Source organism: Trachinotus anak, unplaced genomic scaffold (assembly GCF_046630095.1).
Source record: "Trachinotus anak isolate AG129_WGS33_773 ecotype Australia unplaced genomic scaffold, CSIRO_AGI_Tana_v1 ptg000010l, whole genome shotgun sequence".
Lineage (NCBI taxonomy): Eukaryota > Metazoa > Chordata > Actinopteri > Carangiformes > Carangidae > Trachinotus > Trachinotus anak.
The window spans coordinates 2995230-3022694 of NW_027273861.1; the positions used below are offsets into that span (position 1 = coordinate 2995230).

Sequence of the window (27465 nt, forward strand, 5' to 3'; positions counted from 1 at the left end):
TATATAATAAATAGAAAAGACATATGATGAATTAAATAATCAGCCAACACCATGACTGAGTGTTTCCACCTTGAACTGCAGTGAACCAATGACAGTCTCAGATTCAGACAGCCAGGGATTCATACATCACAGAACCTCAGGAACCAATCCTGTCAATTTGTGGGGACGGGGGGCGGGGCTAAATACACCTGAAACCTTGTCAGTACAGAGAGCCACAGTTAGCATTAGCACAACCACTAACACTGTGTCAGCCACTGCCAGTTACAAGCTAACTAGCAAACAAGATAAACTAATAAAAGATGCTAACTATGCTAACTGTTCTGATCCGTCAGCTAGTCTCTGATTCTGGTCTCAACAGACTCCTCATCTGAGTCTGGGTCTGACTGAGGCTCCAACATGAGGCTGAGTCTCTCTGATGTTTCCTCCTCTAACCATCTTCATACTCTCTGCTCTTTCACCTGGACACCTGGAGCCAGCAGGTGGTGGGCGGGGCCAAGGCCTGATCCAGGTTTCTCAATCAGGAAGTCAGAGTAGATGAGCTTCAGACCACTTTAAACAAAATACTAGTCATAGCAGACTATTTTTACATAGATTAAAACATGTATGAAGTAGGCCATGTCAAAGTCTGATGTTTGGTTATCCCATCCAACCGCTCTAACCTCTTCCCTCTGTAGTATCTGAAGTTCTATATGTTATGTGAATTTATGGGTTTGGTATGTTTAGCCAGAAGGCTCTAGGTAAAAAGATTTAAGGGCCTTAGCTAAGAGGTTCTAGGTCAAAAGGTCTAGGTGTCATTGGGAGATGGATGACTTCCACATCTTATGTGATGAAGCCCTTTTCCTGTTTTTATAGGAAATCATATGTTTACCTTAGGTTCACGAAAACAACCAACCTATATAAGCGGGTAGTTAGAGCAGTTATTCAGAGGAGATTCATATCGGCTCCGACTCCTCTCTCAGGTGTTTGAATTGTTGCTGGACTTCTTCGTAATAAACCTCTTTATATACAAGCAAGACGGTGTCAGCGGAGTTTTCTTCATCATCTTCGCATCATCGCTATTTAAGAAACAACAAGAATAATAATGACATCATTCACCTGCTACTTCCTGATTTGCTCCCAATGAACACCAACAATAACAGTTCGCCAACAATAAAATTAGTCATTCTTGAACAAAAACTGTTCAACCAAAGACCATTTACATCACTGTATCAACAGTCACTGGACCTTAGTAAAATAAAGTGACCAGAGCAGAAATGTTAGTAGCTTCATTTGGGGATGACATATTATCACTTATACAAAAGCCCCTGTCTCCTGTCTGAACTGTATGTATGTCTGCATACTAATGGTCCAATCTCAGGATATGAAGCTAATGAAAGTAAATCAGAGGCAGTGACGACATATGGAACCTGATGCTCACAACTATGATTTAAAAAAATGATTTAGTGTTGTTCACAGCAGGGTTTTATATATGAGGGAATCACACTTACTCCCTGTTCTACACAATCTAACTTCATTAAAATCAAAATTTAAAAAGACTTAGTAAGATGGGATGTCCCTCCACTGTCTCTATTTGGTAGAACAGAAACACTGGAAATGAACATGCTGCTTAGACTCTAATCTATTTCAGTCATTACCCCGATGGATACTGAGGTCTACTCTTACTCTGTTGAATAAACTCTTATCCAGATTTATATGGCAAAACAAAATAAAAAATACTGTGCCCATCAAAACACTGTGATAACTACAAGGCACCCGAACCTAGTGCTGTGATAGACCTGATTAATGACAACCAGGAGACGGGTCCAGACTGAACCGACCTCAGCCTGGGTATAAGTCTGCCAGTCTATCCTTTCTTGAATAAGACGTTTTGGATTAAACTTAAAATAAAGAACAAATGGATTAGCAGGTATGGACAGTGGTAAGTAACTTTTTCATATGGCAGGAAATACAGTGATATTCGATATTATTGAATATTAGCTTAAGGTAGTTGACAGTGAAAGGCCTGAGTACAATAAACCAGCTGTTTGAGGGCAGTGATATAAAATCAGGTTACATTACCACAAAAATAATCTGTTCAGATACCTACAAATAAGGCATTAAATTAAAAGCCATACAGTGGGTAAACAAGTATATACAGCATTTTATTAATGTAATAGAGAAACACCTGTCTCCTAAAAACCACGTCTCCCACAGCTAACAGGTATTTAACAGCTGACATGGCAGAAAATAGGAGTTAGAATTAAATGTACCGTATTTTCCGCACTATAGGGCGCACTGGATTATAAGGCGCACTGTCAATGAATGGTCTATTTTCGAACTTTTTTCATATATAAGGCGCAGCGGACTGTAAGGCGCATTAAGCGAAACAAAACAGTCAGATAAGTCAGTCAAACTTTATTAAACGCGTTCACAATAACTCCCAACCTTGTTCAGTTGTAACACGTAAAAAAAACACAGTCTGATACCGCTAAATCAAATGTTAGCGTATTCACAATAAGTCCTTATAGGTCCTTATACACACACACTGTAATATTATGGTGAAGCACAGCATGTATTACTCCGCGACGCTCCTGACTACGATAGCTGTAATGCTTCAAGCAGTGCGGCTTTGTAGTTTACCAAAGTCGTACTAAAACATTTTGACAGAGCGCCGTGAGCGCCGTGTACCACACAAAATCGCTTCGAGGTCAGTAAGCACAACCAGAATTAATCCATATATAAGGCGCTCCGGATTATAAGGCGCACTGTCGTTTTTTGAGAAAATTAAAGGCTTTTAAGTGCGCCTTATAGTCCGGAAAATACGGTAATTATTAAGGACAGGACTTGGGTGGATATACCACAAAGATATCAACAGTCATCTTTAGAAAGAATATGACTGGAAGATAAAAATCTGTCTTTCACTGCTCCAGTGATTGTTTCAGTGTTTGATAAGGGTTCAGTATTGACTTTATGTTGGAGGAGGAAATGTGGGATGACTGGAGATCTTTCACATATCTTCGGGGACTATCCTGTACTGCAGGGACTTTGGCAAAGTATGAAAGAGGAGTTTGCAAAAAATAAATAAATAAAAACTACTGTCCCAGTGGATCCTGTGTTCTGTTTACTTGGAGAACAAGTAACATGTAACAGGCAAAGACCAAAGACAAACATGGCACATACTTCTACTGTAAATTGGAGGAGAACATGACACAAACTCAGAGACTGAAGTAAGTCTACACAATAGGATATATGACAGCAAAATTACAAATGAAGATGGACATTTTCTACAAAGATGGACCACAGTTATGTTGTACTTGAATGTCTAAATGCTGAATGTGGACAAATGTACTTGGAAAAGGAAAAAAAAAGAAATAGACGTCCTCTGTCATGGACTGTTTATTGGTGTTTTATGTTACTGAAATTGAAATTTAAAGGGGCTATATGTAAGTTTTCTCTGCTGTAGAATGTGGTTTCTTGCCATGAGTGGGTGGTGGTGATGGTCACTTGCCAAGGGCTTCAGCCATTGTTGTGTTTACAAGAGGGTTACAATACAAAGACTGGATGCTACAGTGACACACTATTGGAAAGTGATGAGTCAGACCAGGGCTAGCTGGTTAGCATGCTAACTTCAGTAGAAGAAAAGAAGCATAAAAATAGAAGCAAAACAAGAGTTTACATTTGTGTTGCTTTCCACTGCATTTCTTCTTGACTGGTAAGTAAACAGCTGTTAATGCTAACATTGATTACGCAGCAAGAGCAAAAACTTACATATAGCACCTTTAAGTTCATAAAAAGAGTGTAAATGTGGAAATGAGTGTTTCGCTGAAGCCTTTTCACATCTGTGAAAATGTAGACTCGTCTCTCTGGACGTAGCCTCTCACCTCCATAGTGAACACCTTCTAACTGTGGGAGAGCAGCTGAATCCTTCTGGGAGTCGGCCTCAGAGCTCTACACCTCATTATTAAAGTCAAACTACATGAAGGAGAAGACTGGGAAACTATGGAGCGATGCAGAAAAGAATGATAGAGGCAGGAAAGAAGGTGTACAAGCAGAAGGACCAGAGGAAATTGGTGTCTGTGTAGGTGGAGGGAAATAAGAGAGGGGGATGGGGCACAAAATAATTTTTTAGATTTCAGGTTTTTTTAAGTTTTATGCAACTTGACTTTCTATAAAGTGCAAATTAACAAGAATCACTCTGCTGCCTGTGTGTGATGTGTGGCGAGATGCACTAATTATCCCAGCGGCCTGTGGGCTAGGGGAGTGTTAATGAGCATTAATGAAAATGGACTCAGACTGAGAGAGACCAAAGCACTGTCTTTTAATGATATATAAACAGAGGAGCTGGGCCTAGTTTAGATGAAAGCCTGGTTGGAGGAAGAACTCGCCCTTTGGGACTGGAGCTGTGGGTTAATGACAACAGGCAGAAGAGGGCAGGAAACTCAGAGTGTGTGTTTACTGCAGGTCATTGTAGTTTCTGCCGAACAGTGAGGGTAGATAGGAGAGACAGAAGAACTGAAAAAAGTAGGTCAAGCTGTTGCTTACTTATAGGAGCACTGATTGCATCTTAATGTCTTTCATGGTGAATACACAGCTGAGGGTCTATAAATGTTCTGGGATACAGACTGTTATGATGGCAGTGCTGGGATTAACTAAACCACCCTACCTGCTCTTGATGTGGTCTTCCAGTTCACCACGGGGCAGCACTTCAGTACAATAGTCAGTGAAGGGGCAAGCCACAGTCAGCTTGTCCAGCAGCTTGTGCACCAGCAGGCTGGGCTTCCTGCAGCTCTGCAGCATGAGGGGTGCGCGGCACACGGGGCAGAAGTCGCTCTCCAGCAGGAAGCTGGTGAGACACTCCTGGCAGTAGGTATGTCCACAGGGCGTGTCCAGGGGCCTGATGAGCGGCTGCAGGCAGATGTGACAGACGAGGTCGTCGTCCACCTCGTCTTTGTAGAGGTACTCATGGTTCTCCTCCAGCTGGTGGCTGTGGCCACACGCCGCGCAGAGGTCAGGAGGCGGAGACGGTAGTCCATAGTCTGAGGGGGACAGAGGTGGCGCCAATGCTTCAGCCATCGCCATGGCACCTTCAGGCTCTATACTCTCCTCCTGGATACTCATCTGGGCTCAGGATGTGCTGCAGGATCCAGTGAGGAGGTCATTGCCAGCATCTGAGGGGACGTACAAGAGGAAAGGAAATATAGTGTGAGAAAGGCAGTGGTGGAGGAAGTCCTGCATTGAACATCCCACTTAAGTACAAGCACTGATGCATTATAGTATCAGCAAGAGTATCAAAATAAAAGCAGAGCAGTAAAATGTCGACTGAGACTGACATATTACTATACATGACATTATGCATCATTGTATAACAAGGATTTAATGTTGTGGCTGCTTGAGGTGGAGTTTGTTTAACCTCCTTTATGTACTGTTAGGTAGTTTGGTCCAGTGGTTCCCAGCCTAGGGATCTGGCCCCTCCAAAGAGTCACTGGATAAACCAGAGGGGTCTTATGATGATTAACGGGAGAAAATTTGTTCTGTTTCTTTGCTTCTTTTGTCTTTGAGCAGTTATTTAAATTAGGAGTCTAATAATAACTGACATGTGAAACATGACAAGACACTGCTTTGTGTATTGGGTCACAGACCACCAAGGTTTGGACCCGGTGATTTAATATTTAACACTGTGTTGAAGAAATCTAAAATGTGATCAGTGCCTGAAGCTGTCAGATATATGTAGTGGAGTAAAAAGTGCAATATTTCTACCTGAAATGCAACAGAGTAAAAGTATAAAGCATCATCAAGTGGGAAGACTGAAGTAAAGTACAAATGCCTCAAAACTACGGTGGCCCTGAGAGCTCAACTCACTGCAGCTGAAGAAAACAAACGAACGGACAAAACACAAACAAATTCAGAAAACATCCTCATCAATTTGACAACACATGTGCTGGAAATATTCACAACAGTGTTTCCAGGGGACAGAGAAAAGTGATGAACCTTGCTGAGACGCAGCTGTTGTTCAATGATTTGTGACTTTTAAAGGGAAAAACTTGAACTACAAGTGAACATGGACACACTTCTGCTCTGATGTGTCTGCAGTGTGTTCGGGTATTTGGTCATGTTGTGTGTCTCTGCAGTGCGTGTGTTTTCAAAACTGAACTTAAGTACAACACTTGAGTAAATTTACTGTCAGCATACTTATTACCATGTTAAGTAAACAAGGTGTAAAAACATGCATAAGCTGTTTACTGGATCTGCACACACACACACACGCATGAACAGCAGCAGTACGTGATGTCTGCAGCAGTCCTCCGCACTTTGTGTTTCTCTCCTCTGGCACTAAGAACAGATACTGAGATTTGGTCTTTGCAGGAACATCAATACTACTCATCTCAGCAGCAAGTGTCGAGGCAGATAGACACAGATAAGTCTCCAGCCCTCACTCACTGTGATGCATGACAAATACGCATCACCGTTAATCCACTGTGGGATGTGACATGATTTCAAGCAAGCCAAGTTTTTTTTTGTTTGTTTTTCTGCTGCCACACAGGTTCACTTTGTGCTCAATACTGTGAGCGTGCCAGCATACACGTCATACAAACAGGCAGGCTCCTCGAGCACATGGACACGAACAGATGGACTCAGTCAGACACACGTCACCTTGGCAACAGCCGTCTTGTTGGCTCTCCACTAGCTTTTTTTCTGGACCCACTAGTGGGTCCTGGCTGCTTAATGAGACACTAGATCTTGTGAAAAAAAACCCACTACCACCAAGAACAACAACAACAAAACTTGTGTCTGGAGTCTACAAAACACAAATTTAATTGAGGCAGTAATTCTATTTTAATTGGACACATTCCCATGCTCTAAATAAAATCTTAGCAAACAATAGACTTTGATGTGCAGCCCAATGTGCTAATGCAAACAAATATGCGCACGCAAGTATATACAAATCCACAGTAATCACAAAGTTGTCAAAACAAACAGGCGCTCTTCTTCTCTTTTTGCATGCGCAGTGTGGAGACGGCTTGTGGTGAGTTGTCACAGTCATAAAAGCTCAGTTGTTTGGCATAAGGCTAATAAGAAGCGGCTGAGCAGTCTTTACAGAGATTAACTTTCCTGGTGAGACCTTGCGGTAACATGGCTGATTGATCACACACTGTGACACCTGCTTCGTCTGAGATCAGGTCTGATCTATGGAGCAGAGCACTTTCATCACTGCACTGGAAAAGATGTGCGGGGAGACAGACAGGGAGAAAGAAAGGGAGAGAAAATACCTGGAGCTGGAAATGAAAAAAAAAGTGACGCAATGTTAAGGAAAATGAAAAATTAGGGTGGTTTGATATTCTCTCCAGCTCCTGATCTGAACAGGATAACACAATCTCCTTTAAGTTTGTTCTCTTCTTTCTCCTGGGAAACTTTGGTGTTAAAATATATCTTCACACTAACAATAGAAATAACAGGATCAGAACGTGCTCAAAACAAAATGGATGACTTCTTCAGCTCCCAGGTACTTACAGCCAGACTGGAACCTACTAACCATAATAATCTGTGTTTGGAATGAAGTTCACGCAAGACCTTCCTGCACAAATAGTAAAGCTACCTGTATGCTGAGACATGCACTCGAACACGCACAAACATGCCTCCACACACCCACTCTCACAGATTGAGATAACAGAGGACACGCCCGACACCTGAGGAATACCAGCTCTCTCCTAATCCCAAGATGTCATTTCGTTGGACTTTGCTCTAGAGACAATAACAGAGAATTGATTGGCTGGACCTTAAAGGTCCATATTTTAACTTCTCCTGTGTTTTATCTGAAGTGTTGATCTCCATCAGAAGATATACTTGTAAAAACCATCTCAGTGTAGTTTTACATCTCCTCTCTCAGGCTTCTCTCTGGAGCTCTAGTATAAACAGGTCAGTGAGCCTCTCTTCTGATTGGCTGACTATTTTCTGAGTGATCAAATAAAAATAAAGCAGATTTCAGGTAAACACTCAGAGAAACCAAAACCTGCAAGGTTGTATGGTGGGTCCAGGTGGGCAGGGGTTGGGACATGGATGAGCATGGTGACTGTTTTGTTGTGACATCATAAAGTTCCAGAAGTCCTGACGGCTCGTTTTAAAGGGGCTATTTGTACGTTTTCTTAAATGTGGTTTCTTGCCGGGATTGATTGGTGGTACATCCTCTGTGCAGCACTATATAATCAAAAACACTTGGACATCTACCTTTATACAATAAGGGACCTTTAACTACATATTACTGAATTTTTATTAAAAGCTACAGCTGCAATTCAAGAGGCAAACAAGCATGAGTTATTATTTTGAACACATTTCTATCTCAGTTTTGATCACAAAGGGAAAGAAAAAGCAGTGTTTGGACTGTAATACAGCACTGAGTTTAAGTGTTTCCTTTGTCTTTGAACCAAAGTCATGTCAAGTTTCGGCTCAATACGCTGCCCCTCAACTATTGAGAGCAGGGAGAGTTGTTTGTTTAAGATAACCTATCCATCTTCCTCATGAATCGCACATTTTATGTAAATAGGGCTGTTGATCCACTCTTGGGTTACTTTACACTGTGAGCTGAGGTGACTGGACGAGTTAATAATGATACCAGGCTGTGCCAAGTCAGCTCCTTTTTCTAATGACTGAGTATAAAAAAAAAGACATAAAAAAAAAACCAAACCCTGTGTCAGCACTCTCACCGTCCACACTGAGGTAGCATGTTGCTATGTACATATCCACCCCTTACATAGATCTGGAGAGATCAAATCATGTCTGTATCAATCAAACAAACACACCCTCAGAGCCAAAGGCACAGTCAGCCAGATCAGACCGAATAAAGTGTGTGTGTGTGTGTGAACTGTACCACAGCCATCTTTTGCATAACTTGTTTGTTAATCATTGAAGATTTTTTTTTGTGAACTAAGATACTAACATGTCTGCAAAGTCACAGCTGGTCATTGCAGTTGTGGCAGGTGTGGCCTCACAAACTGCTCATGTCAACAACAAGGAAACTCATTCACAGGCTGACACACAATCACAGGCCCCACGCACACCAGCACAATTACACCACAAAGTAGGAACAAAAAGTAGATCCTGTACATATCAGCTCATAAAAAATCTTAAAATAGTCCTCAGCTATCAGGATAATCTGCTGTTGGCAGATCAGCACTGCTGTTCCGAGCAGCTCAATAAACACAGACAAATTATCGTGATGTAGCCTGGAGTGAGTCTCAAATCGAACACAGTCTGGTGCGTTCAGACATGTCCCCGAACACTCAGAATTCCAGTAAGCAGTATGTTTTTTTTTCTCTTTGTGCAGACATCTGTGAAGCCAAACAAAAAACAAACCAAAACAATATTTGCAGAAAATACACACCCTATCAAGATGCTTATCATAAGTCATTTACTCATACCTGTGCATGTAGAAACCGATACTTGATAAGGGTAATGTTGCTCCTGTAGCATAAGCTAAATGCAGGTTTTATTTTAGTTTGTTCTATTCTGGCTTAAGCTTCTGACACACAGAAAAGATTATATAACATAACATAACTTAAAATATAGCACATCTCATTCCATTTAGAAAGAACATATGGGATGTGGAGCAACAGACTAATGTAATACCTGCCCTCTCACTAACCTCTACATAAAGCTCTTGTGTGTGTGTGTGTGTTTGTGTGTGCTGGTCGTTCATAGCAATCTCCACGGTGAATCTGAGCCAGACCTGACACCTCAGTCTGGGAGAACAGCTGCAGGCAGATGTGAAGCTCTGTGAAGTGTCTCTAATATAAGAGTAGCTGACTAGATCAGCACGGACTGTCCTGAACAACACACACACACACACACACACACACACACACAGGTAACAGAACATCCACACACACATCCTCATTGTAGTTCTCATCTGTCTCAGGCACACATGCAAAGTGACGGTGAGAACACGCTCGTACAGGGATTGAATGTAAATGAATCCCATGTAAATACTACAGAGCAGCAACAGGCACCAGAACCAGTTTTATCACTGTACAGAAAGTCAGAGCTGAACTATTAAAGACAAATAACAGGAACATGTCTGATAAGAAATCTACCGGGAGCAGAAGAGTGTACTTACATGACTTCATGAGCAACGTTCACTTTCGACAGTGCTGTTCACCTGGACAGGTAAAGCCTTGCAGAGGGTGTAACGTTAAACCACTCAGAGAGGGGGTGGAGGGGAAGAGTTACATGACTCAGTAAAAAGGACTTTGTCCCAGTCACGGAGGCTGCCGATTGGCTGCCTGTCTTCAAGTGGAGAAATTTTATCTGGCTGCTGGTCCTCAGGGAACTCTCCAACCCAAAGAAGAGGAAGGCTGCGCCTGTGTGAGCTCAGAACCTGCTCACCTCAACAGGCCAAGGTGATCAGGAAGTGGCAGAGCAGAGGGGTGGGACCAGAGATAAGGTAAACAGGAGAACTGCCCAAACCTGCTCTGGGAGTTTGGGAGAAGCTGGAATTTCCTATAAAGTGGAGTGGAGGTAGGAAATGACAGAAGGGACGGGTTTATGTAAAACAGCTGAGACACTGCACCAGTACAACCAGCAAACAGAAGCGTTTTTGCTGTGACATATTGAAATGTCTTGCAAAAAGGGCACCAGCTTCTGAGGTACAAGTTCTGACAGGACCCCTTGTGTAACACAATCAAAATTTAATAACCCACAAAACATTTTGTACACCCGCATGATTGACTTCCTGCAGACCATTTGTACAGACACAAGCACTGCACTCTGTTCTTTAAGCAGGAAGACCATAATCTGAGTAAATGACAACATGTCTCAGGCTTAGTTGATGCTACCATGTTCAGCAAGTGTTTTAGACCTGTGTACAATACAGATACTATTATACTTGTACAGGGCCTTCCTTTTTGTTGTGGTTTTGTTTCTCTTGGACAATAGCTGCTTTTGTAAAGCCATGCGTGTGACTCCTCGCTTTCAGATGTGGTTTTCCTCCTGGCTTTTCCTGCCTCATACACCTCTTTAAACCCTGAGACCGTGAGCCACAGGTGCTGCAGGCAAACACAACTGCAGACACAAAATGAGTCACTGCGAAGCAGAGCTGAGTCATTACATACCAAATGCATAGAGTGTTGTCTCAAAGTACCAGCAGCTACAGTATGTAACCATTGTGTGTCAAATGTGTATCATCATACACTTGTTTCTTTGCTTTATTTGTCATCATCGTTGCTGTGCACTGTGTTGGCAGAATACAGCACAGATACAGATGTTTAACACCAGGAAGTACAAGGTGTATCCCATGTTTGTTTGGTCTGTGTCAGTGTCAGTTGGTCCAGATCCATAGCTGTGAACAACAGTTTATGGGGCAGGGGAGAGTTGAAGAGGGGGCACAGAGGGCAAAGAGACTGCTTGAGGTGAAAGAGACACATGCATACAACAGGAAGTTAGTTATTGTAGGTTGTCCTGCTGATTTGACCCGCTCACCAACACAGTCAGCGGTTGGAGCTGTGACACACAGCTCATGGAGGAAATTAAAGTACTTTGAAACCCTTAACGCCCCTAATAACCACAATTAGTGGCAAAACTCCCACTCCCTCTTGGACTGCTTCTCAGAGTCATAACTCACATCTGAGCACACAGACACATGATACACTTTTTCACATTCAGTGTGACAGGATATCACCTTCAAAGTTCAGTGTGAATATATTTCTATAAATCCCCCCTGAAATCATAGGAAAAAAAGGTGCACACAGAACGTACCTGACAATCGTTCAAATCGTTTAAATTGTGCCAATTTTCCAAAATGTAAACAAATAAAGGCAAAATAAGAAATAATAATAATAAAAAAAGGAGGAGCAGGTGTCTTGATGGATGAACTCTGGTGATCCCTGACTTTTCATCTAGTGCCATCATCAGATCACAGCTATACATTTAGTTTAATGCTAATTAGCAAACGTTACCCTGCTAAGATTTGTAAACATAGGAAACTAACATCATGTCATCAGTGTGCTAGCATTGCTACAGAGCACGTGTTAGCATGCTGACGTTAGCATCTAGCTCAAAGCACCAGTGCAGGATCATAGAGAGACTCGGTTTAGAAAAGGTGAAGTAACTTGATGAATTCAGGGGAAATTTGTTTAATGTGCTTGTGATTTGAAATGTTTCTGACGATCATCATTCATAACAGATGCAGCCTCAAGTTAGTGATCTTTTTTAAAGCTATTTTTTTTATTGTCATGTAGATTTTTTTTTCGTTTGACATGAACAGATACTCTTGATTCTCCATGTGATTTTTGTTTTGTTTTGTTTGATCTGCAGAGTTAAAGGTATTTGTTGTAAAACTACACACTCACTGAACAACCAGGCTGAGTGTAGCCTCTTCACTGGATGAGTGAGGGATGATGAGCAAGAGACAATAGAGTAGTTCCCAGTGACCTTTACAACTATCATATCCTTCCTCTTCCTTTCCACATGAACTCTCTTATTTTCTCTCTTTTCTTTTCTTTTCTTTTCTTCTCTTCTCTTCTCCACCACACTATGGCAGGATATGCTAACTCCTAAGAAATACCCATGAAATCCGTCTTTTGCTAAATTACATGGCATATGTTTCTCCAGTGATTTGAAGATTTTGAGTTCTTTGAAGTGCTGAGTTGAACCTTCATCCTGTTTCGTTTCTGCTCAGTCCTCAGCTCCCTGCTGCTGGAGTTTATCTAAACACTGTGGTGCAGGTGAAACCAATCTCCCCCCGTCTCTCTAGGACACTTTCTCTCCTTCCTCTTATTTCTCCTTCTCTCTCACACACACACATATACCAAACACGCTTTCCGGCTCCCTCTACCTCTCCTCAGCTTAGCTGTGCTTCACATTCCTCTGACACACTTTCCTCTGAGTTCCCAGCGATTATTTGAATTCAGATGGCAGATGACAACGTAAAGGAACCGGCTGATACAGAGGCAGGGAGTATCCCTTTTAACTCACTTTTTGAAATACCTTTCATCCGTTTCTGTTCTACCCATTCTCATGTGGCAGTGAAAGGTCGGGTCGTCTCTCTTCCTTCCACACAGTATCCATATTTCATGGTACCGATGCAAATGATCTTCATAGCATGAATGTTGAAGAGGGAAAACAGCAGGAAGGTCATCAAACAGACACGACCGTGGCAGCTCCACTGTCACCACGGAGATGGCCTCCTTCTTGTCCTTTCTAATGGGACCGTGTGTGGGTGTTGAGACATTTGGGGGTCAATACACTCTGCCTGTTCCAAAAGATCAATAATTATGACTCAGTATACCCTCAAATACGATATAAAAAAAACTACCTTGAGACCCTGCTGCATTCAATAATCATATTAAACTATGGTGCCTATAAATGTAGCCACTACAGTTAGTAATTCTGCACTGTGATGACTTATTCTGAATGTACGAGAAGAAACAACAAGAAAAGGCAGCAAGGGGTGAAGAAATCAAATCTAACATCTGTGGGTGTTAATGACGTTGGTCATGATAAGAATTTACTCATCACTTCTCCAGCAGAGATTTGGGAAATGCAAACTTTGGCAAGAACATTAATCAAAGCAAGGGGTGTGAGCGATTCCAAAAAAACTCTTGATTTACTATAACAGAAATCATCTCAACCAAAAGCAAAGTTACCTGGAAATCCCTGTGGTTACTGCATTAATGCAGGTCCGGTTCAACTTGCAGGCTGACTTACCTGCTGTATTCATGCATGCTGGTTTGTTTATAGTCGCATCAGGGCACTCACTTTCAGTTTCGCTTGTGTGCGTGCGAGAGAAGCTGTAGCAAATGGAACAGGTTGTTTATGTCTGCTGATTTCATAACAGTGCACATAAGGTGACACGAGGTGCAGATTTTAACCATGCTAGTGCCATCGTTGGCCAGTTCACTACTTTGGGCCAAACTGAAATATCTCAATCAGTATTGGATGGATTCCCATGAAATTTTGTACATTCATGGTGCCCAGAGGATGAACCCCTTTTCCTGGAATTAGGTCAAAACTTGTTCAAATGTATCCATTAGTTACTATTCCCACCAGACTCAACTGTACTTTGTGTTTAATGCTAATTAGCTAACATGCAAACCTGAGATGCTGATGATGGTTAACACTAGGCCTGCTTCACAGCATGTTAGCATTGTTGTGTATGTTGACACTAGCATGTAGTGAAAGCACTGCTGTGCCTTAAAGTACAGCCTCATGGAGCTGCTAAAAGGTCGGCGCTCGCAGGCTAGCAAGTTGCTGGCTCATTAGCAACATCGTGCCAATAAGCAACCTGCACTATGGCATTGTACCCACTAGCACTTGTCTTCACAGCAGCTATAGATTGAACTTTGCATCAGATCTTGCTGCATTTAGTGGGTTTATAGAGACTCTAGTTGTGGCTAACTGCTTTATAGCTGCTGTAAACTTAGCTAGGTCAGCTACAGGATCTTTTCCTGTTTTCTATAGGTCTGACTCAAAGACAGGTGTTAAAGGATGATTTCTGAAATTCAATTTTTTCAGAAAGTTTCAGGGGGCTCATGGTGTTTGCTATTAATCACCAATATTCACATGAACAAAAATATTAGATCAACACAGGTTAACAAATCGTTAAACAAGGCTGATTCATTGTTAATCATTTTGATGAGTTCAGACTTACTGTATCTCTGTGAAAAGATGTGGCTTTTTTAGATTTAGTTGGTTGGGGAGGTTTACCTCAGCTGGGTTGTTACATTAGGAAAACAGAGGTGATGCTGTCAGACTTTCAGACTGTGTCGTATTCTGTGTAATTATTCAACAACCTGGATGAAAAACACTCCATATTTCTCCCTCTCTCTACTGCAGGCAAAGAGAAACAGTTTTTCATGTTGTCATCTATCTAGTGGTTTACCCTCAGACTACCTCTGATCCCGCTGTTTCCTCTTTCTATTGTACCTGCTCTCAGTTTATTCAGTCTCAGAGGACAGTGGTGCTGTTGGGTTTCTTTCTAATGAATACATTTTTCTGAGTCAAATGCTTTCAACTGGTAATCTTCAGCGACTTAATTCAAGGTGGCATCTGAAATACACAGGTGCCCCTGTCTCATATTGTTTCCCTCACCCTTCACTCACAACAGTAATAGAATGTGGCTTTCAATCATTCCCAGAGCCACACGTACAAATGTACGCATGTCACCTTCACATATGTACACACAAAAAAAACCCGCCACATATCAAACAGGAGCTCATCCATTCGTCTCTGTCTCGACACGACTGGCCCGTTGCCACCTACTCGAACAACGCCCTCCTCCAACACACTTCAGTCTGGAGCCACACAGTGAGACAAGACATGAGAGAGGATGAGTTCTGGAGAGTTTTTATCAAAGTGTTGCACTTCTCTTTTTATCACTGCTGTTCTCATTTGCACAAAAATGCCCGGTGATAAAGTAGGGCAGTCGATTTTAATTTTCCCAGCTCTGACAAAATAATATGTGGAAATAATGAAGTATTCAATAAGTCTTTAGTCGAGTGTCAAAAGGGGGCTCCATGTTTGGCACAGGGAAAAGTGCCTTATGTAAGTGTGTGAGTGTGGGACATGCATGTGTTGATGTGCAGATCTGACACCTTCTCTGTAGGCAGTAATCACTGTGGTGAATATCATCATTCAAAGTGCAAGGGATGGATTTGTTATGCTATTTGTCAAATGTCACAGTGACACCAAGCCAGATTGTTTAAAAAAAAAAAAAAAAAAAAAAAGAGGGAGACATTTGTACATGTGGGACAAGAGACAGACGCTGAGTAGAATACAGAAACAGAAGCCAGGAATAGACAAATTAAAGAGAGAGAGAGAGAGCGAGAGAGAGAGAGGGAGGGAGAGGAGGGGAGCAAGTGGTGACTGGCTCAGTTTTGAGCATCAGATCGGTGGTCTGAGTCTGGGGAAGCAGAGCATTTCTGTTCCAGCAGGTAACACAGCTAATGCCAGCCTGCAAATGAAGATGAATGTGCTTAATCTCTCTGCTGCCAAAACTACATCTTAGCATTGAGATGCACACTCACACGCAGACACCTAAATGCCCTAGTACGCGTTAACCATCAATCTAACAGAGGCTTCGCTGCTGAAATGTTCGTATTTTATTTCGTCTTCAAGTGTTTTCAATGTTTCTGTCCCTGAGTGAATAAAATTTTTGTTTGTGGCTGCGTGTAAAAGCCTGGAAGTGTGTGTGTGTGTTTGTGTATGTATAGAAGGAAAACTAGAGCAGGGCCACAGATGCTTGACAGCAGGACAGTCTCATTATCCTGGTCCAGTGTGAGCAGCTACCAGCGACCCCTGCCAACCCCGTATGTCACTCAGAGGTTGCCTTTGGTAACAGCAGATTAGCCTCATTGGCTGCAGGCACTGTAACAGCAGAGGGCTGATTAAAATGTCTTAGAGTGTGAGGAGTAACACAGAGAATATATATGCAATAAAAACAGAAATGGTTTGTATTTTATCTGGTAGCAACAATGCACAGATGACTTAATGATGAATGTGGGTGAACTTCTTACAGCTGTAGGTGAACTGCAAATATCAGTCACTCCATTTGTTGAATCCTGCATATCTCAGTCACTGACAAGCCCTGGATGTCCCAGCAGGACCTCCTGGCAAACGGAGCATGTCCACGCCCTAATTTTCCATGACATTTACATAAGGAAAATGAGCATTCTCCTATCAGGAGAACCTCACCTGAAATGTCAAATCATCCCCTCCATCTCCCCCCATCTTTTATAATGTTATGCTTATGCAAAAATTGGGTTAGATTGTAGCATACAATAAAAAAGAGGCCTGTTAGTTGCCTGTGTTGGTCTTGCTCCAATCATTTCGTTGTATTTTGGGGCGATTAAATTGGGCTTATGATGCAACAGTCCAGATGACCAGGACTTACAAGAATGTGAACAGACGGAGTCATTCATCACAGCCCTAATCCTCTCATCCTTTTATTAGACAGTCACTCTACTCCACTGCCATGTAGCCCTGCATCCACATGCATGAAAACAACTCACAGTCTGGTGATATAAAATGATTTAACTGGTACATAAAGCAGGAACCTGTAAGAGGAGATCCGAGGCTGAGGGCCTGTTACTGTTCAGTGTTTCTGAAAGCAAACATCCTTTTGGGAAGGACTGTTGAGCGCTGAATGAATTAAGCTTAATAAATATTCACAAATCTCTCCTCCTCCTGCTCTGCCCCACTGTGAACGCTTAGCTGCACTCCCAACAAGCCTTCGATTTTGCAGGCGTTATCTTTCAAAGGGGCTTTACAAACTTATTAACACAGTGAAACTCATCATGTTTATTTGGTGTCAAAAAAATATTCATGCAGTCAGAGCCAGACATGAGACCTTGCTGGGAACGTGCTGCATGAAATCACATGAATTGAAAAATCATAATTATGAGATCAGTGTAATGTTGTTGGGCTGTTCTGACATCCATTTGTGACGGTCAGTATTTCTGTCTGTCTGTTGCTATGGAAATAGGTTTCTAATTTCATGCTTCTTCGCACAGTCTACATGTTTGTTGTTACCACACTGAAACCCCGCGCTCCCCTGACGTCTGATGCGTTTGCGTGTCTGTGAGTCCTGCTGCAGTGGGTCTGTGGTGTATTGATTTTCATAGTACACTGCTTGTCTCCCCGTGTTGCTATAGTGGAGTCTGATGTGCTGCTCCACTCACAGCAGATGCTCTGCTCTTAAGCCGGCCACCGGTGGAGTCCGTGAGTCTTTGATGTGAAGCATCTTGATGGTTCTCACTCAGCCTCGGGGCTCAGATCTACAGCTTCACTCTGACCCAAGCAACAGCCACGTCAAAGAAAAAATAATGAGATAATGATGTCACACCTGTGTGCAAGGTCGCATATATACCTGTACTACTGCTTTTAATATGCTCATGCTCAAGTGCTTTCATTGACAAAATCATATAACTAAGGAAGGAGCCAATATATTATAGGGTTGCACATCTCTCCGTGATAAACGATTCGATATGCATCTAGATACACAGATTACGATTCGATTCAAAAACGATATCCTTTTATCACAGACCGATTCGATACGAATCGATTCCATACAGTGTAAGAATGATAACCAGGTTACAGGCCGGAGTCAGTTAGAGTTTGAACCCGCTGACACAGTGAAGGTCATTAAATAATCTATAAAATAATAAGGCGGTTGTTGTGAGCGGATGACAGGCTGGTGACCTGCAGTCAGGATGAAACGCTGCTGGCTCACACATCACAGAAACTATCACAAAGAAGCTAAATGACTTAAATTAAAATACCTGAAGAAAACTGTTACAGAGGAAGTTATGAAAAATCATATCGGCGTCTTAGTGAATCCAGTTATGCGGCGAATAAATCGATTAAAAACAATTACATTCCTGAAAAAAGTGTAAGAAGTGACAAATAAATGCGACAAAAAAAAAAACACAAAATGAATGAACCTTGATGTGTGTAGAAGAAAACTCGCCTTTGTGTCGTTTATTCACTTTTCACACTAACTTGTTCTCGTCCTGACGACGCTAGCAGTAACCTAGCAACCATGCTCGTTCCCGAGACACAGCGGGACCGTGGATAGAGTGCACGTACACAGTGGTGACGTCACTCAGAGAAAAAAGACTTTTCTGGGCTTTTTCTGAGCTTTGAAAAACCTTTACACAGATTAAAACCCCATGCCTTAAAGATATACATTAGAAAGATTGATATTCGGCTGTGTGCACAGCTGGAGGTGTCAGGCCTCTCTTTTACTATTGCCGTCTATGGGAAAAATGCTTTTTGGGCCGCAGGGGGATTTTTCACTGCAATACCACGACTGGCCACTGGAAACAACTGGCTGCAAGGCTGAGCGGCGGCACCGTGTCCAGGTTTTATAATACATCCATGGTCGTCCCTTGTTTATCGCTCATGCTAATACCAGCTAGGCAGCTACAGCGTTTCGCGGGCAGCCTCAGCTCTCACGTTGTTTTAGAGACCTGGCACGTGTGTAATGCTGCCAACCGATTCAAAGTCTCACGATACCCGATTCATGACTCTATAACTGATTCATCTAGTAATTCATTGATAATTCGTATCAATTGAGGAGGCTGCTACCGATGCAGCCGTATCTCTCACTTGTTGAACCGAATATCCGGTCGCATCGGTTTATCGTTCACAGCCCTAATATATTGTTACACTGCATCAATATGTAATAACACAACCCCTTAAACAAAGTATTCAGATCCTCTGTGACACAGAGGAAATACACTTATTTGCTGTGTTGTTGCTGCCCTCGTATCAGTCTGGTAAATATAACAATAATCAATCAGATGACAAAGACGTCTACAGACAGTGTTGCATTAGCATTAGCATCTGACTCTTTAGCTGCTACATACTCCACTGTGTTCATTAGCTCGCTACTAAATCTGTCTTGGTTGTTTGGTGCTGAGGAAGGAGCAGACAATTGGTTTTAGAAGCTTTGGGAATAGTGAGAGTGAATTTGGAGAACAGCATTGATCTTCTCATCTGGGTCTTAGAAAGAAAGCAGATAAACATATTTCCTAAACTGTCAAACTTTTCTTTTAAGCACAGTACTGGAGCAAATGTACTTACACGAATGAATGTAGGCTTGGAGGCTTCAAATTACATTAGGTTCCTCTGAGGATCATCTATAAACTATATTATTTAATGTGTAACTGTGGCTTTCCTGTGAAATCTTGCCCTCTGTTTTGACAACTTCTTGCAACAAAGTGTCTTTGTCTTCTTGTGTGTCCTTTTCAGTCCAGTGTGTGCAGTGTTACCAGTATCTGCAAGACACAGTTGGTGGATATGGTTGTCGTAACCCTAAGGGTGACATAAGATATTCAAGCAGTGCTGCCCAAGCTTCTGAGAAAACCTTAGCAGAAACAGGGTCAGAGCCAGATAAAGAAGAGCAGCATTCGAATCTGAAGTTATTATAATGTGGGAGAGAATGAGGAGGAGAGCTGCTGTGTAAAACTAAAAGGGAGCTTTCACATCACATGACATGGCTAATAAAGGCGGGCGGCGAGGACAGGGGGAGCAGTGGGAGACTGAAGGCTTTTAAGCCAAATGACTGGTTCACGGAGCAGAGGAAGAAGAGAGGAGATGGTCCGATGAGTGTGAGGAGCCGCAGATTAATGGATGTGTGTAAAATGAGACTCCACCGGCAGGAGAAGGCCAGCGGTGACACTCAGGTCACACTTGGAGCTGTGCCTCTCCCTGTGTCTCCTCCCTCTCCTGTGCTCCTTACAACACCCTCTCCTTTCATGCTTCCCCCTCCTTATCCATGTCCCTCTGGTTCCCCTCCCCCTCCCTCCCTCCCTTCCTCGACCTCCCCTGCGGCTGTCCTGTGACGCTGAGCAGACGTGGAGGTTAGCATCACTGAGAGGATGGAGGGGAAGACACAGAAGGGGGGCTGATGGTGGGAGGGGGCTCGGCCATAAATAGAAACTGACCTATCATGAACACACACTCGCAGTTGTCAAACATTAATGCACAGATAGAATTTAACCAACACACTTAGAAAAGGTTACAGCTGTATTAAAATAATCTGTTTTCTGTGTGTTTTTGTAGGAGGATTAAAATAAAACACCAACTACTGTGAGTTTAACAGAGTCTGACTCCCCCTGATGATTCAGGGGGCTCGTCGGCTTGCTTCTTGCCAGTGTCTCCTTGAGAAGTAGAAGTGTGATCAGACATCTGAAGTTAGCCCAGCACAGCTGCACTCTGCTTCATCTGCTAGCGGTCCTGTGCTGCATGGTGACAGAGCAAGGTTGGTCGAGAACAAACCACAGAGCCAAGCACACACTCGCACGTAAGAGATAAATAAACAAGGAGCAGGATGAGATTTTCAGCTATTTTGTGTGAATTGGAATTTAAAGTGGTCTAATAATTTCAGAGTGGGTGAAAGAGTGAATAACAAAGGGGTCCTTGGACTGGTGGTAATCCCATTTAGTTGGTCCCTAATCCTGTGGTGTAGATGGGCTGAGCTGGGTAGGCTGTACCAGATCCTAATTACGAAGCGTATTGACTGTGATGGAGGCCTATTTTTAAACTGAAATTGTTACATAATTAAGAGCAGATCGATAAGTCAATTGAAGGAGAAAAAAGATCAGCGACACAGCCCACATATAAACATGTTAACAACCCCCCAGGGAGCTGTGTGCATGTACTCTCTTTTTACCACCATCAACACGCCTCCCTCTCTTTCTTTCTTTCTTTCATTTGCACATACACAGACACTAATGAAAACAAACACTATCCAGAACCCCCTACTTATTAGCCTCATGCACTGAGCAGACAGAAATGAAGGGTAACTACAAATGCATCTGCAGTTCGCCTACAGAGCCAACAGGTCTGTAGATGACGCCGTCAACATGGCTCTCCACTTAATCCTCCAGCACCTGGACTCCTCAGGGACCTATGCCAGGATCCTGTTTGTGGACTTCAGCTCTGCCTTCAACACCATCATCCCGGCTCTGCTGCAGGACAAGCTCTCCCAGCTGAGCGTGCCTGACTCCACCTGCAGGTGGATCACCGACTTCCTGTCTGACAGGAGGCAGCACGTGAAGCTAGGAAAGCACGTGTCTGACTCCCAGACCATCAGCACTGGATCCCCACAAGGCTGCGTTCTTTCTCCTCTGCTCTTCTCCCTGTACACCAACACCTGCACCTCCAGCCATCAGTCTGTCAAGCTCCTGAAGTTTGCAGACGACACCACTCTCATTGGACTCATCTCTGATGGCGATGAGTCTGCCTACAGGTGGGAGACTGAGCGTCTGGTGACCTGGAGCAGGCAGAACAACCTGGAGCTAAACGCTCTGAAGACAGTGGAAATGATAGTGGACTTCAGGAAGAGCCCAGCCCCACCCACCCCCATCACCCTGTGTGACTCCCCCGTGGCTACCGTGGAGCATTTTCGCTTCTTGGGATCCACCATCACACAGGATCTCAAATGGGAGCTAAACATCAGCTCCCTCATCAAAAAAGCTCAGCAGAGGATGTATTTCCTGAGGCAATTGAAGAAGTTCAACCTGCCAAGGACTATGATGGTGAACTTCTACACCTCCATCATTGAGTCCATCCTCACCTCCTCCATCACCATCTGGTACGCTGCTGCCACGGAGAGGGACAATAACAGACTGCAGCGTATCATCCACTCTGCTGAGAAGGTGATTGGCTGCAATCTTCCGTCCCTCCAGGACCTGTACGCCTCAAGGACTCTGAGGCGTGCAGGGAAGATTGTAGCTGACTCCTCCCACCCTGGACACAAACTCTTTGTGACACTCCCCTCTGGCAGGAGGCTGCGGTCCTTCAGGACCAAAACCTCTCGCCACAAAAATAGCTTCTTCCCATCTGCTATTAGCCTTATCAACAAGGCTAGAGAGCCCCACTGTTGCTGATCAATTGCACCAATCACCAGAAAAAATTCCTTGTATGTGAAAACATACTTGGCAATAAAACTGATTCTGATTCTGATATTCACTGGCTGCTCGCAGCAGCACAAGAAGGAGCTCTGAAGTAGCCTCGGACCAATGAAGGAGACGCAGTGAACTGGTAAGGTGGGAAATTAGCTACAGATTGAATTAATTTCATTTTCTTTTGTCATTTTTATTACAAGAAAAAGGCATCTGTGTTTAGTCATTATACATATTATGCAAAGTTATTCAAATGAAAGCGACGAGCAGCCCCAGTTTGGCTGTGTGGTTCTCTGTTTCATGCATTTGAAAATGAAGAGTGTCTGATGGTGTTGGTCCACAGAAACAGTGACAACAGTGATTATGTAAGAGAGGCTGTGGTGACAAGGTAACATTGTACAGACAGTTGTAACACTGCATGCGGTTAGTTGGAGGTGCACGGTCTCTCTGCTTGATATTGATCTGAGTTGCTCTGCTGTAAGTAAGGCTTTAGAGGTTTCTGGTGCACCATGCTTCTGTATGCAGTAAAAATGGATTTGAGTTTTTGTGAGCCTAATCCAGCCTGGGTGTCAAAAAAATCTATATGATGAATTTTTATATGGTATAACATGTTGAGGCCATATATGTTAATGATATATATTTAATTTACACATAAAAGTTTATCAAAACAACACTTTTTTGCAAATATATTAAAAATAAAAAACTAAAAACATCACATGTACATAAGTATTCACAGCCTTTGCCATGACACTCAAAATTGAGCTCAGGTGCATCCTGTTTCCACTGATCATCCTTCAGATGTTTCTACAACTTGATTGGAGTCCACCTGTGGTAGATTCAGTTGTTTGACATGATTTGGAAAGGCACATGCCTGTCTATATAAGGTCCCATAGTTGACAGTGCATGTCAGAGGACAAACCAAGCCATGAAGTCCAAGGAATTGTCTGTAGACCTCCGAGACAGGATTGTATCGAGGCACAGATCTGGGGAAGGGTATAGAAAAATTTCTGCAGCATTGACGGTCCCAATGAGCACAGTGGCCTCCATCATCCATAAATGGAAGAAGTTTGGAACCACCATGACTCTTCCCAGAGCTGGCCACCCGGCCAATCTGAGCGATCGGGGCAGAAGGGCCTTAGTCAGAGAGGTGACCAAGAACCCGATGTTCACTCTGACAGTGCTCCAGCGTTGCTCTGTGGAGAAAGGAGAACCTTCCAGAAGGACAACCATTTCTACAGCACTCCACCAATCAGGTCTGTATGGTAGAGTGGCCAGACAGAAGCCACTCCTCAGTAAAAGGCATGTGACAGCCCGTCTGGAGTTTGCCAAAAGGCACCTGAAGGACTCTCAGACCATGAGAAACAAAATTCTCTGGTCTGATGAAACAAAGATTGAACTCTTTGGCCTGAATGCCAAGCGTCACGTCCAAAGGAAACCAGGCACTGCTCATCACCTGGCCAAAACCATCCCTACAGTGAAGCATGGTGGTGGCAGCATCATGCTGTGGGGATGTTTTTCGGCAGCAGGAACCGGGAGACTAGTCAGGGAAAGATGAATGCAGCAATGGACAGAGACATCCTTGATGATAACCTGCTCCAGAGCGCTCTGGACCTTGGACTGGGGCGAAGTTTCATCTTCCAACAGGACAACGACCCTAAGCACACAGCCAAGATAACAAAGGAGTGGCTTCGGGACAACTCTGTGAATGTCCTTGAGTGGCCCAGCCAGAGCCCAGACTGAACTTCTCTGGAGAGATCTGAAAATGGCTGTGCACCGACGCTCCCCATCCAACATGATGGAGCTTGAGAGGTTCTGCAAAGAAGAATGGGAGAAACTGCCCAAACATAGGTGTGCCAAGCTTGTAGCATCATACTCAAAAAGACTTGAGGCTGTAATTGCTGCCAAAGGTTCTTCAACAAAGTATTGAGCAAAGCTGTGAATACTTATGTACATGTGATATTTTTAGTTTTTTATTTTTAATATATTTGCAAAAATTTTAAGCAAACTTTTTTCACTTTGTCATTATGGGGTATTGTGTGTAGAATGTTGAGGTAAAAAATGAATTTAATCCACTTTGGAATAAGACTGTAACATAACAAAATGTGGAAAAATTGAAGCACTGTGAATACTTTCCGGATGCACTGTATATAATAACAACATATGTCATGTTCATACATGGAAATTTGACATTTATACACATATTACATCTGCGTATGGGATGTTATTTGCTGTAGAACTTTGCTGTAGAATGCAGAACTTTTAAATGTCATGAAATAATATATTTGGAAACAGCAAGCCTGGCCAAAAACTGACTATAAAGATGGAAGCCATGACAGTGCCACTGCACTCAGGCCCTGGTGGCAGGCTGCAGTATAGGTCATAAACCCTGACCCCTCCATGTAAACATATGGGAGATGGGCCAAACTAAAAAATCAAAAATCAAAATATATATGTTCACATGTTCATTTAGTTATTGGACGCTATAAACAGGGGGTGTGACGTCATGATTGACGAATGTGATCAACTTGTCATTGGGTTGAGCAGAGGACCTCCATACCGCAGCTCCACCACCGGTTGACCACTGCGCACGTGTGTCCATCACGTGTCATCCATCTCTATTATGTACAGTCATTGGTCCAAAGTTGACAATATGTGAGCACTTTGATGGTAAGCGTGACCTGGGACCATGGTTGCTTGGCAACTGCTCAGAGGCAATAAATAGTCCAACATACAATCCCCCGTAAAATAGCTAACTGTCGTTTCAGTTATATGTCGGGTTAAACAAACAGATATAATCTATTCATTAATTATCTTTAGAGGAGCTGTTACCTTTGGACAGACCCAGGCTAGCTGTTTCCCTCTGTTTCCAGTCTTTGTGCTAAGCCAACTGTCTGCTGTAGCCGGACATGTGAGTGGTGTTAATCTTCCCAAGTCCCCCAGTGTTTTCCAAAACATCAGAACTACTCCTTAAAGATACGAAAAAGACACAAAGAGGAGATGATCATGCACTCATCTCTACGTTCATGCACATGTGCACCAACACACAAACACACACAGCTCACGTGTGGTGTTTGTCACAGCTGTATGTTATTAAAACCTCAGCAAAGACTGAGCTCTCGGGGACACTTCTTGAGTGTGATCTGAAAACAGCAACATCAACAGCAGCTGCATCTAAAACTTAGAGGACCGAGCTGGCATTAGCTTGCTGTATGTCTGATGCTGGCTCTATACATGCAATATCTCAAACCCAATCACATGTTAAATGAGCCAGCTGGTGAGTTCTTGATAACAAATGCAGACAATATGCAGAATAGTTGATAAACAACTGATAAACCTCTCTACGGCAGCTTTCAGTTTGACTAAAAGCAAACAAAAAGCAGCCGTGTCAGTCAGGCAGCTGCCATTGCTCCAGACTGATGGAGTCAGGACAGAATGGTAGTGTAGTGCTGCTGCAGTCATCAAGATGCAACTACAGCCAGCACACAGTATTTAGCTGTAATGAGCCTCTGACTTTGAGGCACATCAATGAAGCGCCTCATTCATAATAAAGAGGCTCTGTCCCACGGGCAGCAGCTAAATGAACTGGGACCGAATGCAGGCAAACAGTTTAGCCTGCTCCCTCAGCTCTGTGAGCATTGGCTGTGATAATTACCCACGCAGCTCAAATCCACAGAGGTCTGATCGTACTGTAGGTAGCGTAGCAGACACTGGAGATACACACGTGAACATCTGACACAGGAAAATTAGGATAGGAAATGACTTGTGTATGTCAGATTATGCCTGTGAGTCAAACCAGAATCAAAAGAGGCACAAATAAACAAAAAACCTCCCCTTCCCATCATGTCTGTGAGTAAGAAACGACTGCAAATGATTGCATCTCCCCATAAAACTGACGATTCCACCCTCAGGACATGAGAAATGGTAACATAACAGAAGACTTGTGGGAGACAAAGTCAGGATTAATTAAACACGGGGCAATTTCACAAATTATCTTACACAACAGACAATTTATATACAATGCCCCGTGGATCCCAAAATAAATTCAGCATTTTGTCGCACGCTCTCTCCAAATCCCCAGAGAAATGATCAACTCTGCAATTCAAATACCCAGAACAATGCGCACAGCGGGATTAGCAGTGTTTACCATCATTATCCTAATAGTCCCCATCCGAATGAAATGAAATTTAGGAACTGGTCTTTAGCCTCCCAGTGGTTCAGTATGGGCATATGACACTGAAGAGGCCATCACAAACACCTCAGAAGCAGCCGTGATGGATGGCATGCGTACAGGTCAGCGCCGACGGTGATTGATCAGCCTCTGAGGCCAACGATTTGAGACACAGCTGATGTGACAGAAATGAGGGGAGATGTACGTGGAAAGAGCCAGAGAGGTGAACGACGGAGCATTCATCACACAGCAGCTACATGGAAATGCAGGGTTTTAATGCCGTGTTTAGTCTTCCTTCCTTCACGTCTGCTCTGGGTTTGTTTGTAGTGGGTTGTGTGACATAATATCGATGCAACTGTTGCTACAAGAGTCAATTAGAGATATGGAAGCGTTTCAGATTACAGATCTCTGCTGGCCTTCTTCAAAAAGTCTACCTCATTGCAAAGACTCACCTCTATTGTATGCTGAAGAGACATTTCACAGGGTCCATGAGTGGCCAGTGCAGACTGTGTTGCTCCGGGCTGCACTGCTGCTGAATCACCTACCACCAAATGTTACGCTGCCAAAGTCACAAAGTTGCAGAACCGGGCACATGCTGCTTCTATAAATGTGAGTCCTCAGTGACACAGTGGTAACATTCAACCAGTAGGTAAGACACACTGTCAGTGGCCTTGGTCTCTGTGGACACCAGTTTAAAGGGGATTGACTCACAGGAACATTATCTTTCAGGGGATTTATTCACTTTCAGTTAGAAATGAAGGACACTTTTCTGATGCAGTAATTTTTCAGCAACAGCATCAAACTAAATGTATTTATCCTGAACAGAAATAGAAATGCAAAACTTTTTTGTTGACATAAAAGATATAAGATTTTTTCTATCAACACAAAAGTTTCACAAACACACACAGATAAAATGTGGCG

At 43.0% G+C, this 27465-nt stretch overlaps 1 protein-coding gene across 3 annotated transcripts in view; it reads right to left on the reverse strand.

The window, feature by feature from the left end:
- Positions 1-27115, reverse strand: part of lnx1 (ligand of numb-protein X 1) — a 52351-nt gene extending 25236 nt beyond the window's left edge. The window contains exons 1-2 of one of the 3 annotated variants that reach the window (XM_071486868.1): positions 26997-27115; positions 4643-5147 (exon numbers count right to left, since the gene is read on the reverse strand). In XM_071486868.1, the coding sequence (XP_071342969.1) occupies positions 4643-5097 (455 nt within the window). In that variant the 5' untranslated portion in view covers positions 5098-5147; positions 26997-27115. Of the gene's footprint in view, positions 1-4642; positions 5148-10087; positions 10373-26996 lie in introns of those variants that run through there. The other 2 variants (XM_071486867.1, XM_071486869.1) reach the window with 2 other exon arrangements.
- Between the last annotated feature and the right edge of the window lie 350 nt (positions 27116-27465).